Source organism: Gallinula chloropus, assembly GCF_964237585.1.
Source record: "Gallinula chloropus genome assembly, chromosome: 14".
NCBI classification, from domain to species: Eukaryota; Metazoa; Chordata; class Aves; order Gruiformes; family Rallidae; genus Gallinula; species Gallinula chloropus.
Window position 1 is genome coordinate 13,319,025 of NC_140099.1, and position 18,815 is coordinate 13,337,839.

General features: G+C 36.9%; 1 protein-coding gene across 1 annotated transcript in view; it reads left to right on the forward strand.

Annotated features, from left to right (window-relative positions):
* Window positions 1–1,372: 1,372 nt before the first annotated feature.
* TTBK2 (tau tubulin kinase 2) overlaps window positions 1,373–18,815 on the forward strand; it is a gene marked incomplete at its 5' end in the record, with an annotated part of 62,074 nt that continues 44,631 nt past the window's right edge. The window contains 5 exons of the mRNA XM_084270377.1: window positions 1,373–1,441; window positions 7,851–7,998; window positions 13,284–13,357; window positions 14,349–14,489; window positions 16,606–16,710. Of these exons, the coding sequence (XP_084126503.1) occupies window positions 1,373–1,441; window positions 7,851–7,998; window positions 13,284–13,357; window positions 14,349–14,489; window positions 16,606–16,710 (537 nt within the window). The remainder of the gene's footprint in view (window positions 1,442–7,850; window positions 7,999–13,283; window positions 13,358–14,348; window positions 14,490–16,605; window positions 16,711–18,815) is intronic.

Genomic DNA, 18,815 nt, shown 5'->3' on the forward strand with positions numbered 1-18,815 from the left:
GAATTAAACCAATTCAGGCTACATATTTTGAATGAACACTCCTTTATAGGGATGTAATCCACTCTAATTTGATATAAATTTAGATCTTTAACTAGTCCAGATAAATTTTTCTACAGAAGGGGTCTGTTTTGTTTGGAATTGGTGTAAATATCAGAATTTAATGCAAGAAAGCCAGATGTGAAATAGAAAAACAATCCCACCGTTATATCAAACAAATGTCTATTTTAAAAGCCAAGTAGTTTAAGTAGCAGGTTATTTTTTTAAGCAGCATTACTTAGTCCCAGTACTAAACTTGGCATTCATCTACATGGAAGGGCGTATTATTACTTTACATCAGAATGGTTGTATCAATTTTGCATACCATTTGAGTATTGATTTAAGGAGTTTCGCTTTGAGTTTGTGCTATTTTGGAAGCAATAGAAACAAATTCAAAGCAAATATGCTTTTGAAGAGCCTTATCTTTGGATAAGGGAGTTTGTATAAAGAATTACACTCATAATTATACCAGTGTAACAAATAAACACAATTCTAGAAAAACTTCACACGGTTGAAATAAGCTTTTAATTGGCTATAGTAGTTGCTGATGGGAGCCATCATGGATGGATTAATCTCTAAAAGACAAATTTCTATATTACCATATAAAATTTGATTTAGAAGTGATTGCCTGAAGCCAGAAAATTAAGGGATTAAACTGCTAGAATTGCCCAAGATAATTTATTTTCTTCCTATATCTGTTTGAACCCTGACATAAACCTAAAGAAATAATGCTTAAGGCATACATCTTCATAAGTAGTCTTAGGTATGTGGAAACACATTTGAAAATGTGGAATAGTCTGTATACAGTGCCAGAGGTTGTTACAATTCAAACTTAAGCACCTGGTTTTAATTTTGCATTTTTTTGTTAATATTACCTTGAGCTGCTTATTCTAAATAAATATTAACTGATTCATTATTAAACTATTAATTAGAATTATTAAATTTAAATGTAATTATGACTTTACAGCAATTTGAAACTGCCTGCAGAATGTAACTCTGCAAATGTTGATATTAGTCCTATTTTGAGATTGGGCTTGAGGTTTGAGAGAGAGAAGGTAAAATAAAAAGAAGAAAAATGTGCTTGAATAATATACTTGAATTTCTTTCTGTACTGGAAGTTATTTGGCTAGAATTCACTATGGGATACTAAAACTAGGTGATGTGCTAGGTGAGAAACACAACTGGTCTGTATTTCATGTTGTTCTGTTAATGATTAAGGTACGATGTTCTGCTCTGTTTCTGCAGTCACTGGTTAAATGGAAGCCACTCCTGGGATCTGGATGGTTTCTACTGACATAGACTTTGCATAGCAGCTCCATCGCACCAGGAGGTTGCAATGAGTGGAGGAGGGGAGCAGCCTGACATCCTCAGTGTGGGAATCTTGGTCAAAGAAAGATGGAAGGTGGTGAGTACTGCCTTCTGGCAAAACTTTTTCTTCTTTAAAACAATACTTTAAATAGTAGTGGTTTGTGCTTTGAGATCTAGTTTACAATTCTTGATGTGTTTTACTTAAAAATGTTAAAATACTTTAAAAACACTTGTTTCTCTCATAACTTTGTTTAAAATTAAGGTATGGATTAAGGTGGGGTTTTTTTTCTGGTTAGGAGCTAGGGAGGCTTTTAAATCCTGACTATTCAGAGCACAACTGCGAGAGTCCTGTTCATATATTAAATCCAATCAGTCAGTGATTATGTCAGTCCAGTTTGGAAATCAATCAGGCACTCTCTTGAAACTGTAGTGGGATTGTGAGATTGGTTACTTCTTACAGGAAGGTGTTTTAGGACCTTGCTGCTCCTCCAATTAGAACTTATTTTTGGTTTCTTTTGTAGCAGAGATTTATTTCTGGTTGATTTATATCCATTTGATTGTGCCAGTATTGGCCTTACTATAAATAACTATTTCTTTTGGTGTTTGTATCCTTGATTTACATCTAGAAGGAAATAGTGTTCATTTGAAACGCTCTTTGCTGGGAAAACCAGCCTGAGTTCTCATAGGTCCTTCTCCATTCCCCTGATAAATCTTGCTTTTTTTTTGCTTGTGGATTTTTTTTAAAGAAAAAAAAAGCACCACATCATAATAGAACATTTCAGATGAGTCTGCATGTTTAGTAGGCTGTGAATGGCTACTGAGTCACTCTCATATGCACCATCTTTCCTTTATATTACTCCCATATTTCAATATTTTAAAATTAAAACTCTTGAGACTGAATATAGAAGATAAAGATTCATCATTCATTTCAAATTTGAAAAGAGAAAATAATTTGAAGTATCTTGTATCCTGTCCTTCATTTAAAAATGCAGGGACCTCATACTAGCTTTGTGTAGGAAACTTGTATGTTTCCTTTTATGTACATAGAACCTAAATGGGTATCTTTGGGGTGTGAGTATTTGTAAAATACTTTCTTACACTGCATCTTACTATTGCAGTGAAGTAAAAACTGAAAGCATAGTCTTGAATCAGATCAAATAGAATAAAATAGCTTTATAAATAGATAACAGCATACTAATATACCACCATTCAGTTGCCTGATGTGTCCAAAATTAGTCCTGTTCCCTTCAGGTTTTTAATTCTTGTATAATGAAGAATGATTATACATTTTATGTATATGATTATACATTTTAATTTGTGTATCTTCCAAATGAAGTATTACAGGTGCCAAATGAGCACTAGTGAGTGCCAAATATTGCCAATGGGTAACTCCTCAAAACTTCTGCAGCAAACGTTAAGGATTTCTCAGTGGCATCTACAGCAATACGCTTCTTTCTGAATTTAGGATTCCATAGGACAGTCTGCCAGTAGAAGAAAATAGCATGCAAATTTTAGAAACTCCTTAGTGCTTGACATATATTAACTTATAATTAATACTGTTTTCTCAGGTTATGAAGTATTTATGGTTTCTGCTAGTGTTCTTGAAGCACTAGAGTACTTAAAAGTTCCTTTTGTAGAAAGGTGAGATGATCTAAACCAGTGGACTTTCAAGTTCTGATGACAATGAGTGCTGTCCCTAATAATCAGTAGTATTTCTGATTGTTCCTTGTGGAACTCTCCCAATATCCTGCTTTTTTCCAACTGCTGAAGAATGACAGCTCTACAGTGTGATCGCGTGAGGTTATTTTGTTGTAACAGTTAAAGGGAAAAAACCCCCAAGCCACCATAAAACTACTTTCTGGAAGTTATGTAATGATACACAGCTAAAACTCAGGTTTTCTTGCTGTTCAGGACCTTGGTCTTGGCAATTGAGTAAACATACCTGGAATTTATGGCCATGAACTTTTTTAAAAACTATGTTCAATTAAATTTAATTTTAACCTAGGCTTTCTTTAGGGTGATCAGAAAGTGAGTATTTTGAAAAGTAAGCATGGAAAAAATACTGGTTTTGCTTTGTGACACCACTGTTCTCTACTGGTTTCTGTATCTATTATTACCATTGGCTTTTATCCTCTGTCAGTGTATTTTCTTGTCTCTCTTTTTTGGCTTTGAAACTTCTAATACAATCTTGACTTGGAGAGACTTGTTTGGTGGGTTTGAGAACGTCATTCAAAATGCAGTGCAAGCAAAAGTACCAAGATAAACCATGTTGGAAATTGCATGCTTTAGACCTGAAGTATACAAAGAGAGAGGAGTGGAAAAGAGAATGGAGAGAATGAGTTTGGGGTGTGAAATGCTGAAGAAGGTGCCTGAAAGTAATGTACAAAATGGGAGAAAGTGGTGCACATGTAAACAAGGGCAATGTGGTCCTTCTCAAGGTAAAAGATGTTGAGCAGATGTGGCAGGAGGCTGGTGTGATTGCAGACAACTCCTGTTGGAACTCAAAAGCAAACCACAAGAGAATGAAAGGTAGAAGCAGAGGTGGGCTACCCAGGATTTAATACAGAGGCGTTGCCTGTGTGTTAGGATGAATGTATATGAAAGCCAGAGCTCAGCTGGCAGTTGAAACTGATGAGGGATGTGAAAAGCCGTGGGACAGGATTACACAGCGATACTGGCAGTAAAACAAGCAAGGAAAATGTGGGCTTGTTGCTGAATGTGGTGCGTGACCCAGTGACAAAGGGTGTGGAAAATATTTTGTCCTGCAATCAAAGAGAGGTTTGTTTGTGTCTGGAATTATTGACCAACATCACTATTGGGTATATGTTAATGATTCTGGTGTACTTCTGTCTGAGAATAGAAATTGATCTGTTTATTAGTGTGCTGTTATGATTGGGGTATTTTGTTTGGTTTAAAACTTCTTTTAAGCACCCAAGCAGACAAACCCCACCTTTCAGAGAAAGTCTTTCTCAGTCTGGCTGTTTCTCAGAACTGGTAAATGAAGTTACACAACAAGCTGTAAGTTTGTGCAGTGGTGAGGATGGCTGTATGGCTTCTTTCCTTTTCCCCTGTCACCTTTTTCACCAGGCATTCTTTTTCTTTTTGTTGTGCTTGTACTAAACTGAAAATGTACGTACTTATGCTGAAAACTACTGTCCCATCAATGTCTTACCTTTAACTGTTGGAGCCCTGTTGTAACTCAGAGCTCAGACAGGATAATGGCATTACCAGACCATGAGCAGAACGGAAAAGTGCAGACTTAAAATGGCCAAATTAGTCATGAAACTGTATCTTTGAGAGAGATACAGATACATACATACCTTAAAGTGGAAAACCCCCCACCCAACAAAACTCCCCCATATATATATCTATATATATAAAATCCTGTTAAAATTTGCCATTTTTCCCCAATATTTAGATGATGATTCTCTTTCCTTTCTGTAGACACTAACACTGTATATACTAAGTACATCTGAATGTAACCAAGTTACACTGAGTATTTGAGCAGACATGAAAGGTTTCTATTCTTAGCAGTTTGTCAGTATTTCAGAGTTAACCTCAGATTCTTACCAGAGTAGTACCTTAAGCAAGTCATGGCTGAAGACTCTGTGGTGGTTTTGCCCCAGCTGAGAGCTGAGCACCACGCAGTCGCTTGTTCTTTAAAAGGAAGGGGGGAAGTTTGGGGAGGGGGGAGGCAAGAAGGGAAGGGAAGGGAAAGGGGAAAAAAAAGAACCAAACCCAAGAAACCGAAACCCCAATGGGTTGGGATAAGGATAGTTTACTAGAATAGCAGAAAGATAAAATATAACAATGATAACAGGACTTCAGAGCAAAAAATATATGAAATACACAAAACTGTTGCTACACAATGCAGTTTCTCACCAAACCCACAACTCAGGCCGTGCCACCCAGAGCCGTCCCAGAACCCGATCATCCCCAAAACCACGTGTCCTGGAGCCACCCCTGCTCCTCCTCCCACCACCCCCCTTTATACTGAGCATGATGGAATTGGCATGGAATACTCTCTTTGGCTAGTTCGGGTCACCTGTCCTGGCTGTGTCCCCTCCTTTCTCATTAGTAGGGAAATATGAACAACTGAAAACGTCCTTGATTGCTTGGCAACAACTAGAAACATCAGGGTGTTATCAGCACTGCTCTCATCCTAACTCCCAAACACAGCATTCCATCTGCTATTAGAAAGGAAATTAACTCCATCCTGGCTGAAACCAGGACAGACTCAAACTTCTTATTCAGGATTTATTTGTGATACTCTGTACTTGAACACTTGTTAAGTTCTTGAAATGTGTAGGTTGAACAGTAACAGGCTGGAGCCCATGGTGGTAATAAGCATGTTTTGCTGCTTCAGAGATAGTATATGGCCTGTGGAGGGGATTGTGTTTGCTGTAGCTGGTGTGCTTATTGCAAAGAAATTAACACGTGAATTTGCAGACATCAGGTGTTGCAGTAGAAGTAGATATTTCGGTAGTTAGTTCTGTAGGTCTAAAAACATGCAGCGCTGTATGTACCAGGCACCTTCTTAAAACTGGCAATGAATTGGCCTGAAGTGAGTAATGCAGATAACACTACGTATCTTGGACCATGTTCTCCTCTTGAGAGGGTTGAAATAGCAGTTGCTTGTGATGGTAAAAGGTTTTCAGGACAGAAAGTACATTATAAAATACTAAGCTTTATTGTAATCATATGGAATTAAAATTTCATGTTTTAAGACTTGAAAAATGCAAGTAAATAATATGAGTATTTTATCTGTTACCTTCTTCCTTGTTCTTGGGGATCTAGGTTCCTTCTCAGTCAGATGGCTGATTGTCTGGATTAGACAACATTAGATTTATTTCCAGATTCTGAAGACAGGTCAGCATATTGCTGCATTCTAGATCCTTGTAATGTTTAGATGATACATAAAACTGTGTAGTCATATAACCTTAGCAACTGTATGCTTTCAGATGACACTGAGAAAAACATGTTGGTTCTTTCAGGGTAAAATACAGTAAAAGTACAACATTTTGTGTTGCTTAGGCTAAGTTCTTTTTGTCTCCTTTCCTCTTTTCTCAGCTTTAGAATGGTAGTAATGGGGGAGATCACCATATGAAAGCGTCACATGAAATAACATTAACATTTTCAATAGTGAAAACCAGACAAATCTCTGTTCACGTTTAAAGCAGAGTGAAAACACAGCTATTGGTATTTGCTCTGAATTTTGTGCAAACTAATTAATACACTAGGAACTTTTTTTTACTTCTTCGTAACAGGGATGAAACTTTCAGTGGTACAAGTTTCTTTACTATGTTTGGTAATAAAACCAGTGTTTGTGAACCGTGAGAACCACTTAAAATAAAGATTTATTGTGGTTTCACACCATCTGGCAACTAAGCACCACCTAGCCACTTGCTCGTCCTCCCCCAGTGGTTTGGGGGAAAGTATCAAAAGAGTAAAAGTGAGAAAACTGATGGGTTGAGATAAAGATGGTTTAATAGGTAAAGCAAAAACCACACGTGCAAGCAAAGCAAACCAAGGAATGCATGCCCCACTTCCCATGGGCAGGCAGGTTTTCAGCCATCTCCAGGACAGCAGGTCTCCTTCATGCTTTATGGTTACTTGGGAATACAAACACCATCACTCCCAACATCCCACCTTCCCTCTTCTCCCAGCTTTATATGCTGAGCGTGATGCCTTACAGTATGGGATATCCCTTTGATCAGTTGAGGTCAGCTATCCTGGCCGTGTCCCCTCCCAACTCCTTGTGAGCCCCCAGCCATCCTGCTGGTGGGACGATGGGAGGAGCAGAAAAGGCCTCGGCTCTAAGTTAGCCTGCTCAGCAGTAACTGAAACACCCCTATGTTATCCATACTGCATTCAGCACAGACCCAAAACATAGCCTTCTACTAGTTACTATGAAGAAAATCAACTTTATCCCAGCCAAAACCAGCACAACAATCAAAGATCATCTTAACCACATCTTATCATTTACGATGTAGCTGTTACATGTAAGTTACTGCATATAGTAGAAAATGTTGTCCCTTTTCAGTAAGCCTGAGAACTTTGGGATTCACTGTGTGTGTTCCTGAAAAAAAACAAAAAGCTATCATATTTTTAAAATGTCACCATGTATTTCTTTTGCAGCTCTCTGGGTAGTATGCTTCTATTTGAGGAAAGGCTTTATTCAGCATGCTGACTTTGCTCAGATTCACGCTGGGAATGCTAACATGCTCTTCTGTTCTATTAAATACAAGCAGCTCAGTGCAGATGGGTATCAGGTGTATTAACTTGTTTTCCTAGATCCTCTCCCAAACTGTGTTTAACGATACCTTTGTAGATTATTCAGTAGCTCTTTTACATACTGAAGGATATGATTATGTGATTTCAAAATATCTATTTGGATAATACACTGCAGTGCCTGCAGCGTGGCAGGCAGTACAAAGACGTATTGATGTTTCCTTTCTTCTCCCCTGTTTTAAAGCTGGGTTTTGTTCTTTTATTCCTCATTGTAGCTGAGGAAAATAGGAGGTGGAGGATTTGGAGAAATTTACGATGCACTGGACTTGCTTACTCGGGAAAACGTTGCACTGAAGGTCGAATCAGCTCAGCAGCCAAAGCAAGTTCTGAAAATGGAAGTTGCTGTGTTGAAGAAATTGCAAGGTAGGGCTGTATCCTGGATATGCCAGAAGTAGAATGTCAGTGTATCTTCTTAAAAATATCATGATAATCTCTGTTTAGTCAGTAAATATTCATAAAATTGTATCACAGACTGGTTTGGGTTGGAAGGGATGTTAAAGATCCTCTAGTTCCAACCTCGCTGAAAGAGACACACTCTGCTTTTCACAGAATCACAGGGGTTGGAAGGGACCTCCAGAGATCATCGGGTCCAAACCCCCTGCCAAAGTAGCTCTTTAGCTCATATTGCACAGATAGTCGTCCAGACGGGGCTGGAATCTCTCGAGAGGCGGAGACTCCACACCTCCTGGGCAGCCTGTCCTAGGGCTCTGTCACCCTCACTGTGGAAAAGTTCTTTCACATATTGGTGTGGAACTTCCTGTGCTCCAACTTGAGGTCATTCCCCATTTGCCCCTTTTCCCTTGTGCAGGTTATTGCTAAATGGATATTAAGAGTGGAATAGAAACTCTTACAACTTCTGAAAGTTTTGCTACAGTGAAACATTTTTTTTGGAAACAGGATGACATGAAAATAAACAAGAAAGAAGTTGAAATTGTTGCAAAATTTATGCTGAACTATTTTTTTTCTGGATCCACACTGAAATAGCTTTTTCACTCTGTACTTTGTTAGCTTTTTATTTCCCCTTCTATGGTGGTCTCTCTTTTTTCCTGCACTATCTGGCATTGAATATTTGCAGGTCCTTCAGACAGCATCCCGAACAAGAATGTATTCCTTTGCCTTTGCAAGTATTGCTAAGAATAATTCTAATGTTGAAATAGAAAACATCTCAAATCCCACATAGACATAACCAGATTTTAAAATCTGCAACTTGTAGAAATACATAACTGTTATGTGACTTTTTTCTTAAAAAAAAATATTATGAACCTGGAAGATTTTGAATAGTATCTCTGTCCCTGTCAGCAGCACCATTTTCCCAGACTCTTAGTTTGAATAAAACCAAGTCTGCGTGACATATGGTGATGCCTAATCTGCTGTAAAGGTCACATTGCAGCAGGAATTGACAGCCTCTATAGATTTAAGAAGGCAAGCATGTCACATGTTATAGTGTTAACAAACTGTTCTGTGTTTATATAATTTTAAAGAATTTCACAAAACCATCTATTATTGTATAGTGGAGGAGCGAGGAGATTCAGGAACTGCGTATCAGCTTTCTTTGAATTTTAGATTCTAGCCCAGAGATGAAAAGTAAATTTCAGTATTACTAATTGTAAATTATGAAAGTATTTGTCAGGTTTCTTAAAAGAAATTACCTTAAATGTAGTGAGTTTTAAAGAAACATATTTTGTAACTCCTGGTTTTCTAAATGCTCAGAATTAATTTTTGAAGGAGTGTTTTTTTTTCTTCTTCACACATGAGCTTGATTCTAATAAAAACAGGGTCTTTAAAATGGTGTAGGTCAATCAGCTAAAATAGTCAGGAAAATAGTGGTAATTCCAAATATTTTATTTCAATTTGGTAGCACTGTAATGCCAATGTTTTTGTGACAACATGGCCCTGTATATGACTGTGTAACTGGAGTGCCTTGTAACAATCTACAGTGAATTAAAGTATAGTGAAGTTTAAGTTAAGTTGTTACAAAAATGCTTTTTTCATAGTAAAAGTGTTCTGAAACCCAGAAATGTTTGCTGAAATAATAGTAGTAATAAAAAAAATTTTGAATAATTGTCATAGGGCCTTATAGAAGTTATAATTTTCGTATCAGTCTTCCTTTAGAAATGTAATTCCATCAATGTTCCTTTAGAATTATAATTCCTTTAACAACACAAGTCTTCCTGCAGAAGTGTCTCTGGTTCTGCTGAATCATGGGAAATGCTGTCTAGATGAAAAAACAGGGTAGTGAAACACCTGAACAACGAATCCACTGAGGCAAATAATTCAAATAATAGTCCAAATAAAGGTCTTTCAATTATTTATTTTCTCCATACACTTTTCTGATAAATCAATAAATAGAATTTTTTTATGTAACTGAAACCCTGAGTTTGTGTGAGATCTTGAGAAGGAGTTTTCTTAACGACCTTCCTTATGAGAAAACAATCTGAGTATTATTCCTTTATTTTTATCTCTTATTAATGAGTTACACAGTTTAAAAAAACCCACAAACCAAACCAAAACCCCAAGAAAAAATTGGTTGGCGATTCCATGAGAGTAACACGAGGTGTCCTTGAGACATTGCTGTGCGAGTTCTGCTGTGCAGTGTAACTGCGCTGGTTTAATGTACGGAACGTTGTAGATGATGGGGAAAGTGACTACATGGAGAGATGGGTCGAGAGGGACCCTTTTGCATATATTGAGATTTACAGTTTGCACATGTGCATGTTTTTTATCCATACATGAAATATTTTTGTTAAATAAGATTATTGTAGAGACCATTTTATGTTTTACATAAAATCTGGGTGCCTGGGAGGCATTTGCAGCAATTTTTCAACCTTCCCAAGCTTTCAATCTGCAAGAGCTAAAAATTTAAAGCAGGGAGAAAAATCAAGTAAAATGGATAAAAAAGGGAAGTAGAAAACAACTTTATTATTGCTTTTTGAGGAATATTTTTTAAACACTTCATTTATCATGAAGAAATCTCTCTTAATTTTGACAAGGTTGGGTTTTTTCATGCAGATTCAGAGCAGGTGTAATTGTAAACAGCTCTCTAAGGATATTTTTATATCAATCTTATAATAGCATATATCCTCCAAGACCAGCTTTTATCTTGTTCTTGTAGCCATTTTTGGTGTGTGTGTGTAAGTATATTTAGATATGTATGTATGTAATTATTGTCCTTTTCTCAAAGGGCTTATGTTCTCTTACATTCAATGTGTTGTAGTTACCTTGGATGTAAATCAGAGGAAGGAATGTAATTGTCATGAAAATCCTTTTTATTGCAAATATTTGGAAAGTTTGGCCTGTGAATGTTTGTAATGAGAGACAGTCAGCTGAGACTGTCATGCAGAATTCTCTCTTCTTTAAAAAAGACGGGGATGTCCTGGAAAGAGTCCAGAGGAGGCTACGAAGATGATTAAGGGCCTGGAGCATCTCCCCTGTGAGGAAAGGCTGAGTGAGCTGGGACTGTTCAGCTCAGTGTCTGTGGGGACAGGACAAGGGGCAATGGCTGCAAGTTGGAGCACAGGGAGTTCCGCACCAACATGTGGAAGAACTTTTCCCCAGTGAGGGTGAGGGAGCCCTGGGACAGGCTGCCCAGGGGGTGTGGAGTCTCCTTCTCTGGAGAGATTCCAGACCTGTCTGGATGCCGACCTGTGCAATATGAGCTGGGGAGCTGCTTTGGCAGGGGGGGTTGGACCCAATGATCTCTGGAGGTCCCTTCCAACCCCTGTGATTCTGTGATTCTTGATTTGTGGAGCTGGGTGGATTTTTTGTGTTTTTAAATAAAAATATGTATTATATATTGTTAATTATTTCTGGGAAAACTATGAAGAAACAGGCTCTGAGGAAAGAATTAAATAAGCAGGTGTAATATATCTCAATCCAGCAAAACAGTTCTTCCAATTCATACTAGAGCTAGGTGCCTTCTCAAGGTGATGAGCACACTTTTGAGTGCTTCTGAATTAGAAAATTATTTCAAAGAAGTGCTAAGGGCTGTTGGCAGAAGTGCAGGGGCATCCTGATTTTTATTAGTGTTGCTTTCAGAAATTTTGAAAACTAAACCAGTGTGGTCATTTATCCTGGGGGTGAAATGAGTCCAGTCTCTGAAGGTATGTAGAACAGTGAATGATGAAAAACTTCAAAGATCTTTTAAGACCCTGGTCTAGCAAAACATGCTTAAATATGTGAGCAGTTGTATGACTTTTCTCTTGATTATCAAGGAGGAATATGTTCACTGATATGGCTGTTAATTACAGCTTAATCAATTGCATCTTTGACTTTTCCTTCCTGCCAATGATCCTGTCTTCTAATTATTGTTGTCAGAATACCCTTTAACTCTTTAAGGTCTGTTTTTGTTTTGGTTTCTTTTTATTTATATATAAAAAAAAGAAATCTGCTGCAACAGATGGTTGTTTTGTTTAATCATGTTGTTAGTCCATCTGTTCCTGCAGTCACATGGGAGAAGACAGATTTATCACATCTCACTTGGTGAGAGTGAGACTCACTCAGTTGGTTTCCGTCTCTCACAACCTCACAGGCTTCCCCTCACTCATTTACAGCTCTCTAGCATAATTTAGTGATAGGTTGTGTCTGGTGTAGGCTGAAAAGCTAGCTGTAGTGATATGCTGCATCTGGGGAATGGCACATACGCTTGGTACCCTCCCTAAAAAGCTTTTCAAGAGTGTAGTTGTTCACTCCATCCTATTACCATCCTCTTTGCCCCCTGCTCCCCAGCCACGTGGCTCACACATTGAGAAACTAATGTGTTCTCGCTGAGGGGAAAAAGAAGTGAAGGTATCTGCAGAGTTGTAGTAGGTGTATACTGCCATGCTGGAGTGATGGAACATCAGGCTTCTTGAATAAGGAGTGTAAGCCCTACTTCGGTCATTTATCCTCTCCTCAGATTTTTATAAAAGTTCATTTCCAAAGAATTTTCCTCACAACTGGAGTTGCTGCTCCAGTTAAAATGTGGTTTCTCTGACCAAGCCAAATTTTGGACATTTACTGAATTTGTCAGATGAAGTCTGATAAATATATATTTCTCTGAAGATATTCCTTCACTGTACCCACAGTGGCTGTAAAATGAATAAAGATGAGACTTCATTAACTGGGAACTACAGCAATGAATATATCAAAACTTCATCTTGACAAATTGAAGCAATCCTTTTTCTCCATAAGATTATCATGTCTGTAACATTGCCTGCTTTACTTAAATAAAAGGGTAGAAGGAAAAAGTGGAGGAAAACCAGTGACACTTAGAGCTTAGCATTTATATTCAGAAGCTGCAAGGCCAAATTTCGGGTTCTGACGGAGCTCTGAGTACATGACCCTCAGGTAACTACTACTGTGTTCTTTCATGGCAGCAGCTGCAGTTGATGGGAAAAGAGGAAGATGAAAATACCTCTTTCCAGTCTAAATGTGTGGACGTTTAGGCTTCTTGTTGCCATACGTGTTTTCTTATGGAAGAGTGATAATAGCTGTGGTTGGGCTGCATATTTTATGGCAGAAAACTTCTATTTAATTGGGGGTAGAACTGATGTTTTTTACAGCTGTTGGGTGGCTTGGTTGATGAAACATCTCTAAAGAAATATAACTATCTCTTCCAGTAATTTTCTAGGCATTTAAAGGCGAATTTGCTGCTTTTTTTTTTTCCTCAGGAGAAGATCATGTCTGTAAATTCATTGGATGTGGAAGGAATGACAGATTTAACTATGTGGTCATGCAGTTGCAGGTCAGTGTATCAGACCTCAAAGTTTGCTTGTGTGTTTTGGTTTATTCACCAAATACCAATGAATTTGGTATTTCTACAAATTAGAAAACAATAACACAAATATTTTAAACGCATAGTAGTGAGTAAACCTAAATGGAGCATATCTTTCTATCTTTATCCTTTGATATCCTTTCCATAATTTTCTCAGAAAGGGGAAAGCTTGCACCCTTTGAAAGATCTGGCTATTGAAAGTGTGAACTGTGGTGTCTTCTGAGATAATTCACATTCCTTTGAAGTCTTCACTTGTAGATAGTCTAAAATAGGATATAGAAGTTTGTGTATTTTGATGGCTCTTTTGATAAAAGTTAAAAAATACCTTTTGCAAGCAAAAGAAAGCAATGCACTTTATTGAATGATTTGTTCCTGTGAAAAGGAATAAAATCAGTGATTAGCACTTAGTTATGGGATTATTGCCCTTTATCATCTTGGTGAATATGAATAACTGAAAAAGAAGTGTGATCTAGTTCACACTGTTGGTCATCCATTCTTATGACAGACCAATAGTTCTATGATGTCCTGCATAGTATATTTGTCATCTAATATATACTGTATAATTAAATAAAATACTTGTGCTTAAAGAGGTGAGTGGAAAGAAGTCTCTGTGAGCGTTTTCTCAGTAGTCTTTTTACAGTTTTGACAGAGAAACAACATGAACTAATAGTGTATGAGGTAGTCTTGTAATACAGGTAAGCTTGCTCCATGTTATTTAGGAGTAGAAAGATACTGAGATTCATGTTTTAAAAAATAGATTCTGAGTTTAATTTTGGAGATGCTTGGGGACATAGGCTCATTACACTTAGGTGAGAGGTGTTCTCCTTGAATCTCAAAAAGAGAGTATTCTGTGGCTAACTATAAACAGCTAAATAAAAAGTAGGAGGACTTTATGCTGTGAGTCTTTGTGGTGTTGCTTTTTTTTTTTTTTTTTAAAGAAAATGTCCTTCAATTTGCTCAGGGTCGGAACTTGGCAGACCTGCGTCGCAGCCAGTCTCGAGGGACATTCACCATTAGCACCACTCTGCGGCTTGGGAAGCAGATTTTGGAATCTATTGAAAGTATTCATTCTGTGGGATTCCTGCACAGGGACATAAAACCAGTAAGTCCACCCATTAAATCAAAATGGGCAAGTGATATGGGGTCATGAGATGGCTCCATAAAGAAGAAGAGGTTCTACATTGGATGTTAAAATGAAAAAAAGGAGAAGGGACAGAAAATTGCATATTTATTCATAGATTGGGCAGATTTTTTTTCTATTAGTTAATGTAGGGTGTATTTATAAACTGTTCAATAGCATTCTTTGATATGTTTATAACTAACAAGAAAGACCATTAAGAGAAAACTGCTCCATTTTTTAAACTGTGCAATTCTAATGAAATGAGCGTTGTCCAAATGTCATGAGGACAGTGCCTTCCTGATAGCATCACACTCTTGTTCTTATTAGGCTTTTTTGGTTTTCTTTGGATTTATTCCTGAAATTGCCATCAGCTATTTTTAATACTGTTCTATATTAAAAAAAAAAAATCATTAGAACTCTGAACTTTCACAGTTTATAAATGAGAAAAAATAAGCAAATCTTGTGTTTCCTAATTGATGCAAATACGTCTGGTTTATATCTGGCATATATAGCTAAATTTCCCGTCAGCTGGATGTTGTTAAAATAAAGCCTCTTGATAAGTTTTGGTGGTGCATTTGGGAATTTTAATTTCGTCACTTCTTCCTAGCACCTTTTTGTAAAACTTGTATTCTCCCTGACCAATCCCCAAGACTTCATTTAATAGGAAAAGGACACTGCAGAGGCAGTGAATGTCAAGTGAAATAGGTGAAGAGGAGTTAGCTGGAGCGCAAGATTTTAATGATGAAAACAGTTTTTTGAATGGGAAATGTGTTCCTTTATGGCTGGCAGGATGGGTTGAGGACACATCTTGTTATCTAGCTGTATCTTGGAGCCTGTGGACTTGTATAGGATGGAAATGGAGAATGCTGTTAGGGCATGGAAAAAAATCCTAGAAAACTTACATGTTACTCTGGGATAAACAGCAGAGTGAGGTGGTATATTAGATTCATAAACAAAGTCATTTTTTCTTCCCTGTTAGGAGTTATTGTTGTGACTTCACATGCAAAAGAAGGCACGATTCCTTTCTAGGATGCAGCTTTCCTGGCTTGAAAATACAAGTCCATTTCATTTTTAAGCATGCATCTTCTAGATGGGTGCTGCATGTGATGAACTGGGCAGTGCTGAAATCCTGTTCCATTTAAAAATAACGTTGATCACACTCATTTCAATTTGTGGTTTCAGTTTGTTTTCACCCTTAGCCTTTGTCACTGAAGCAACTGTGACTTTCAGATTTATTTAGAACAGTACTGCTGTTTCACTTAATGGAAAAAGGAAAGTAGTTTTTCTAGACTTAATTGTGATAAGCTTGTGGCTTCCTCAGATGGGTAGTTTCAATTCCAATTCACAGAATTGGGTTTTAGCTTTATCTTTTTTGTGTTTTTTAATATCAAACAGTCCTTTTTAAGGGGATTTGCTGGGGAGAGATTCAAACTGATTCATCCAATGTGTTAAAACCTCATAAAGGAGCAGTGTTGAAGAATTTTTTTTTTTTAAGGGGCTAATGTGGGATATTAATCTGTAGAGGCAAATAAGAAAATTTACTGGAGATTTTCAGGAGGAATTGCCTCTCTGACTCTCCTCACTGTTTTATTCTGTGGGGTTTGCTGGTTGGTGCTGGGGTTTTTTTGGGGGGGTGAGTTTTTTAAAAACTTTATTTTATTTGAATTTTTAAAACTTGGTTCTTCACCCTCCCGTGAAAAGGAAAAGACAATTTTCAGCCATTATCCTCTATTTTAGATATATGATATCACTTTAGATGAACTTCTTAGCTCCTAGATTGATAGATTCTGATTTGGACATTTTTTAAAAACTGACATGATTGGAAAATTCTTGTTAATAAATAATAGACTCCAAGTGATGAAGAAAGAAGGCAATCTCTTTGGACTATGTAGGCTGCTTTTCAGACGTGCCAGGGCTTACATCTAATTTTCTTAACGACGTTTTCTTCAATGGGAGTTTAGTACAACTTAAATTATGGGAGGAAGGATCCAGAAGTACAGTGTGGGTTATCCATGACTGTGTTACTGTCTTAATATCTGCTCATATTGAAATGTCTGTGTGTACCTATATACCTACCTGTATTTGTTTTTCTTTCTAGTCTAACTTCGCAATGGGACGCTTTCCTAGCACCTGTAGGAAGTGTTATATGCTGGATTTTGGCTTGGCACGACAATTTACCAATTCATGTGGGGATGTCAGATCAGTAAGATTTTTTTCACAGTTGTCAATTTGATTAATTGAATGTGGTAATATGCTGTCTTCTTTTTTTTTTTTTTTTTTTTTTCTGGAGAAGTATGGGAGTTGCATTGAACTTGTAACTGATCTAAACTTGACAAACATCATCCCAGATCAGAAATGCCATGTGATTGATTCATTATATTAGAAGACTGGCAGTTGGAGGTGAATAAGGTTTCTGATTTTTGGCTTGAGGCAGAAGTGTAGTCTATGATTTTTTTTTTTTTTTGTTTGTTTGTTTGGAAAATCAACCAATGTGTCAGTTTTCATTAAATATCAGAGTGATACCTTGCAGCTGAATTTCACTTGGTACTGTGTATTGCATTAAAAGAAAAATGATGCAGGACAAAAAAGTCAGTCACTAAACTTGATATATAATCTGAAAGAGAAAGTCTGAATGATGAAAGCAGTGATAGGACACTAATTATAGAACATAACAGGACGTAGTTAAATGTAGTTGCTGTATTCCCATGTGATGCACTCTGAAGAAAATTGTAGATAAAAGCATATCAATGAAGACATTACAATTTTAAGGACGGTAGAGCCTCCCTAATTCACTGGCAGGCAGCCCTTTTGCTACTTTCAAAGCTTGAAAATGCACAAGTCAGTGCTGTGGTACACGATGATGTTTTAAAGAAACGTGTATTTCTTTATTAAACTAGTTTAGTTTACATTTCGATGGTAATAGTGAATAATGTACTAATTAATATTGTGTAACATATTAATTAATATGATGCAGTTTGAGTGGTAGAAGCCTTCTCTACAGGGTTTTCAATTTTATTTTGCCTAAGAAGTTGGGAAAGTGGCAAAATTTTTTGTGTGCAAATTATGAATTAGTAAGGTAAATTAGCAGGGTTCTGCTGTACTCTATTCCTTCAGCCATAATGCTGGACACTGCAATGAAAGCAAAGAGCAGGGGAGACCAACAGAGTGGCTGCTGCTGTTGGAAAGGTAGGCTAAACATTTTAAGTAGTTTTTAAATTTCTTTTTTTATTTATTTCTCAGTGTTCTTGTTGTGTTCTGTATGTTTGGCTGCTTATAATGTTTTTCTAACTGACCTGTAACTTTGAAAAGAGAACAATTCCTGAGATTGTGTAATTTCTCTATACATACATGCCAGTGGTAGTATTTTCAGTAAAATAGGTGACAACAGAAAATTTAATATTTCTGCTATTCTTTCTTTTGTAACAACTTGGCTCTTGCCTTTTGTTTTTCATTGCAGTGCCCTACAATGTAACTGAAGCAATTTTTCAATTTGATTTGTTTATAGAAATTCCTGACAGTGTAACCATATTAGCAGAGTGGAAGTGAAGGGGGGTGGGGAAAGCCTATTTGTTGTTAGTCATAAGTGACTTCTGTAAACCTAGCAGCCTTTACTGTTGGCCTTGCTTACTAACAAACTTTGTTAATATTTTCATTAAATGTGCTATGTGCTTCTCCTTAAGGTGATATTTGTAAAGTTCATTAGACACTTGAAGTGATCTTTCCAAAGTTCATTAGATTTCTTCAGCACATACTGCAAATAACCTGGAACAATGTAAAAGCATGTTTTTAGAAAACATAGTACTCTGTTGGTAAAAACCTGCCTCTTTAGTTAAGGTGGACTTTTAAGTTTTTATGATAAGTCTACTTTTCTATATACCTGACTTTTGCAGGAAGAATCCAGTTCCACTGAGATTTAACATATCATCCTCGAGTCCTTGAATTTCCATGCTGTGTTCTAAAAGAATCAGGAAAGTAATTTTAGAAATTCTAGTTTGGAAACAAAACTAGGAAAGCAACTTTCTCAGTAGTTGAAAATAATATTTGTTTGACCTTTAAGCCTTAAAATGCCGTCTGTTATGACTAATTATTCTTTAAAGTTGAAATGGAAGTTGTGCTTAACATCAAAAAGCAGAATTTAATACCAGTCTCTAGATGGAGATGGAGGCACTACTGCATATAGAAAAGATTATCTTTTAATACAAGACACCATACATGAATGATAGTGCTGTGTACATATTGATGGATTCTAATTTTTTATTATTAAAAAAGAAGCTTCAAAACTTAATTTTCACTTTGGCTGTTAGTTGC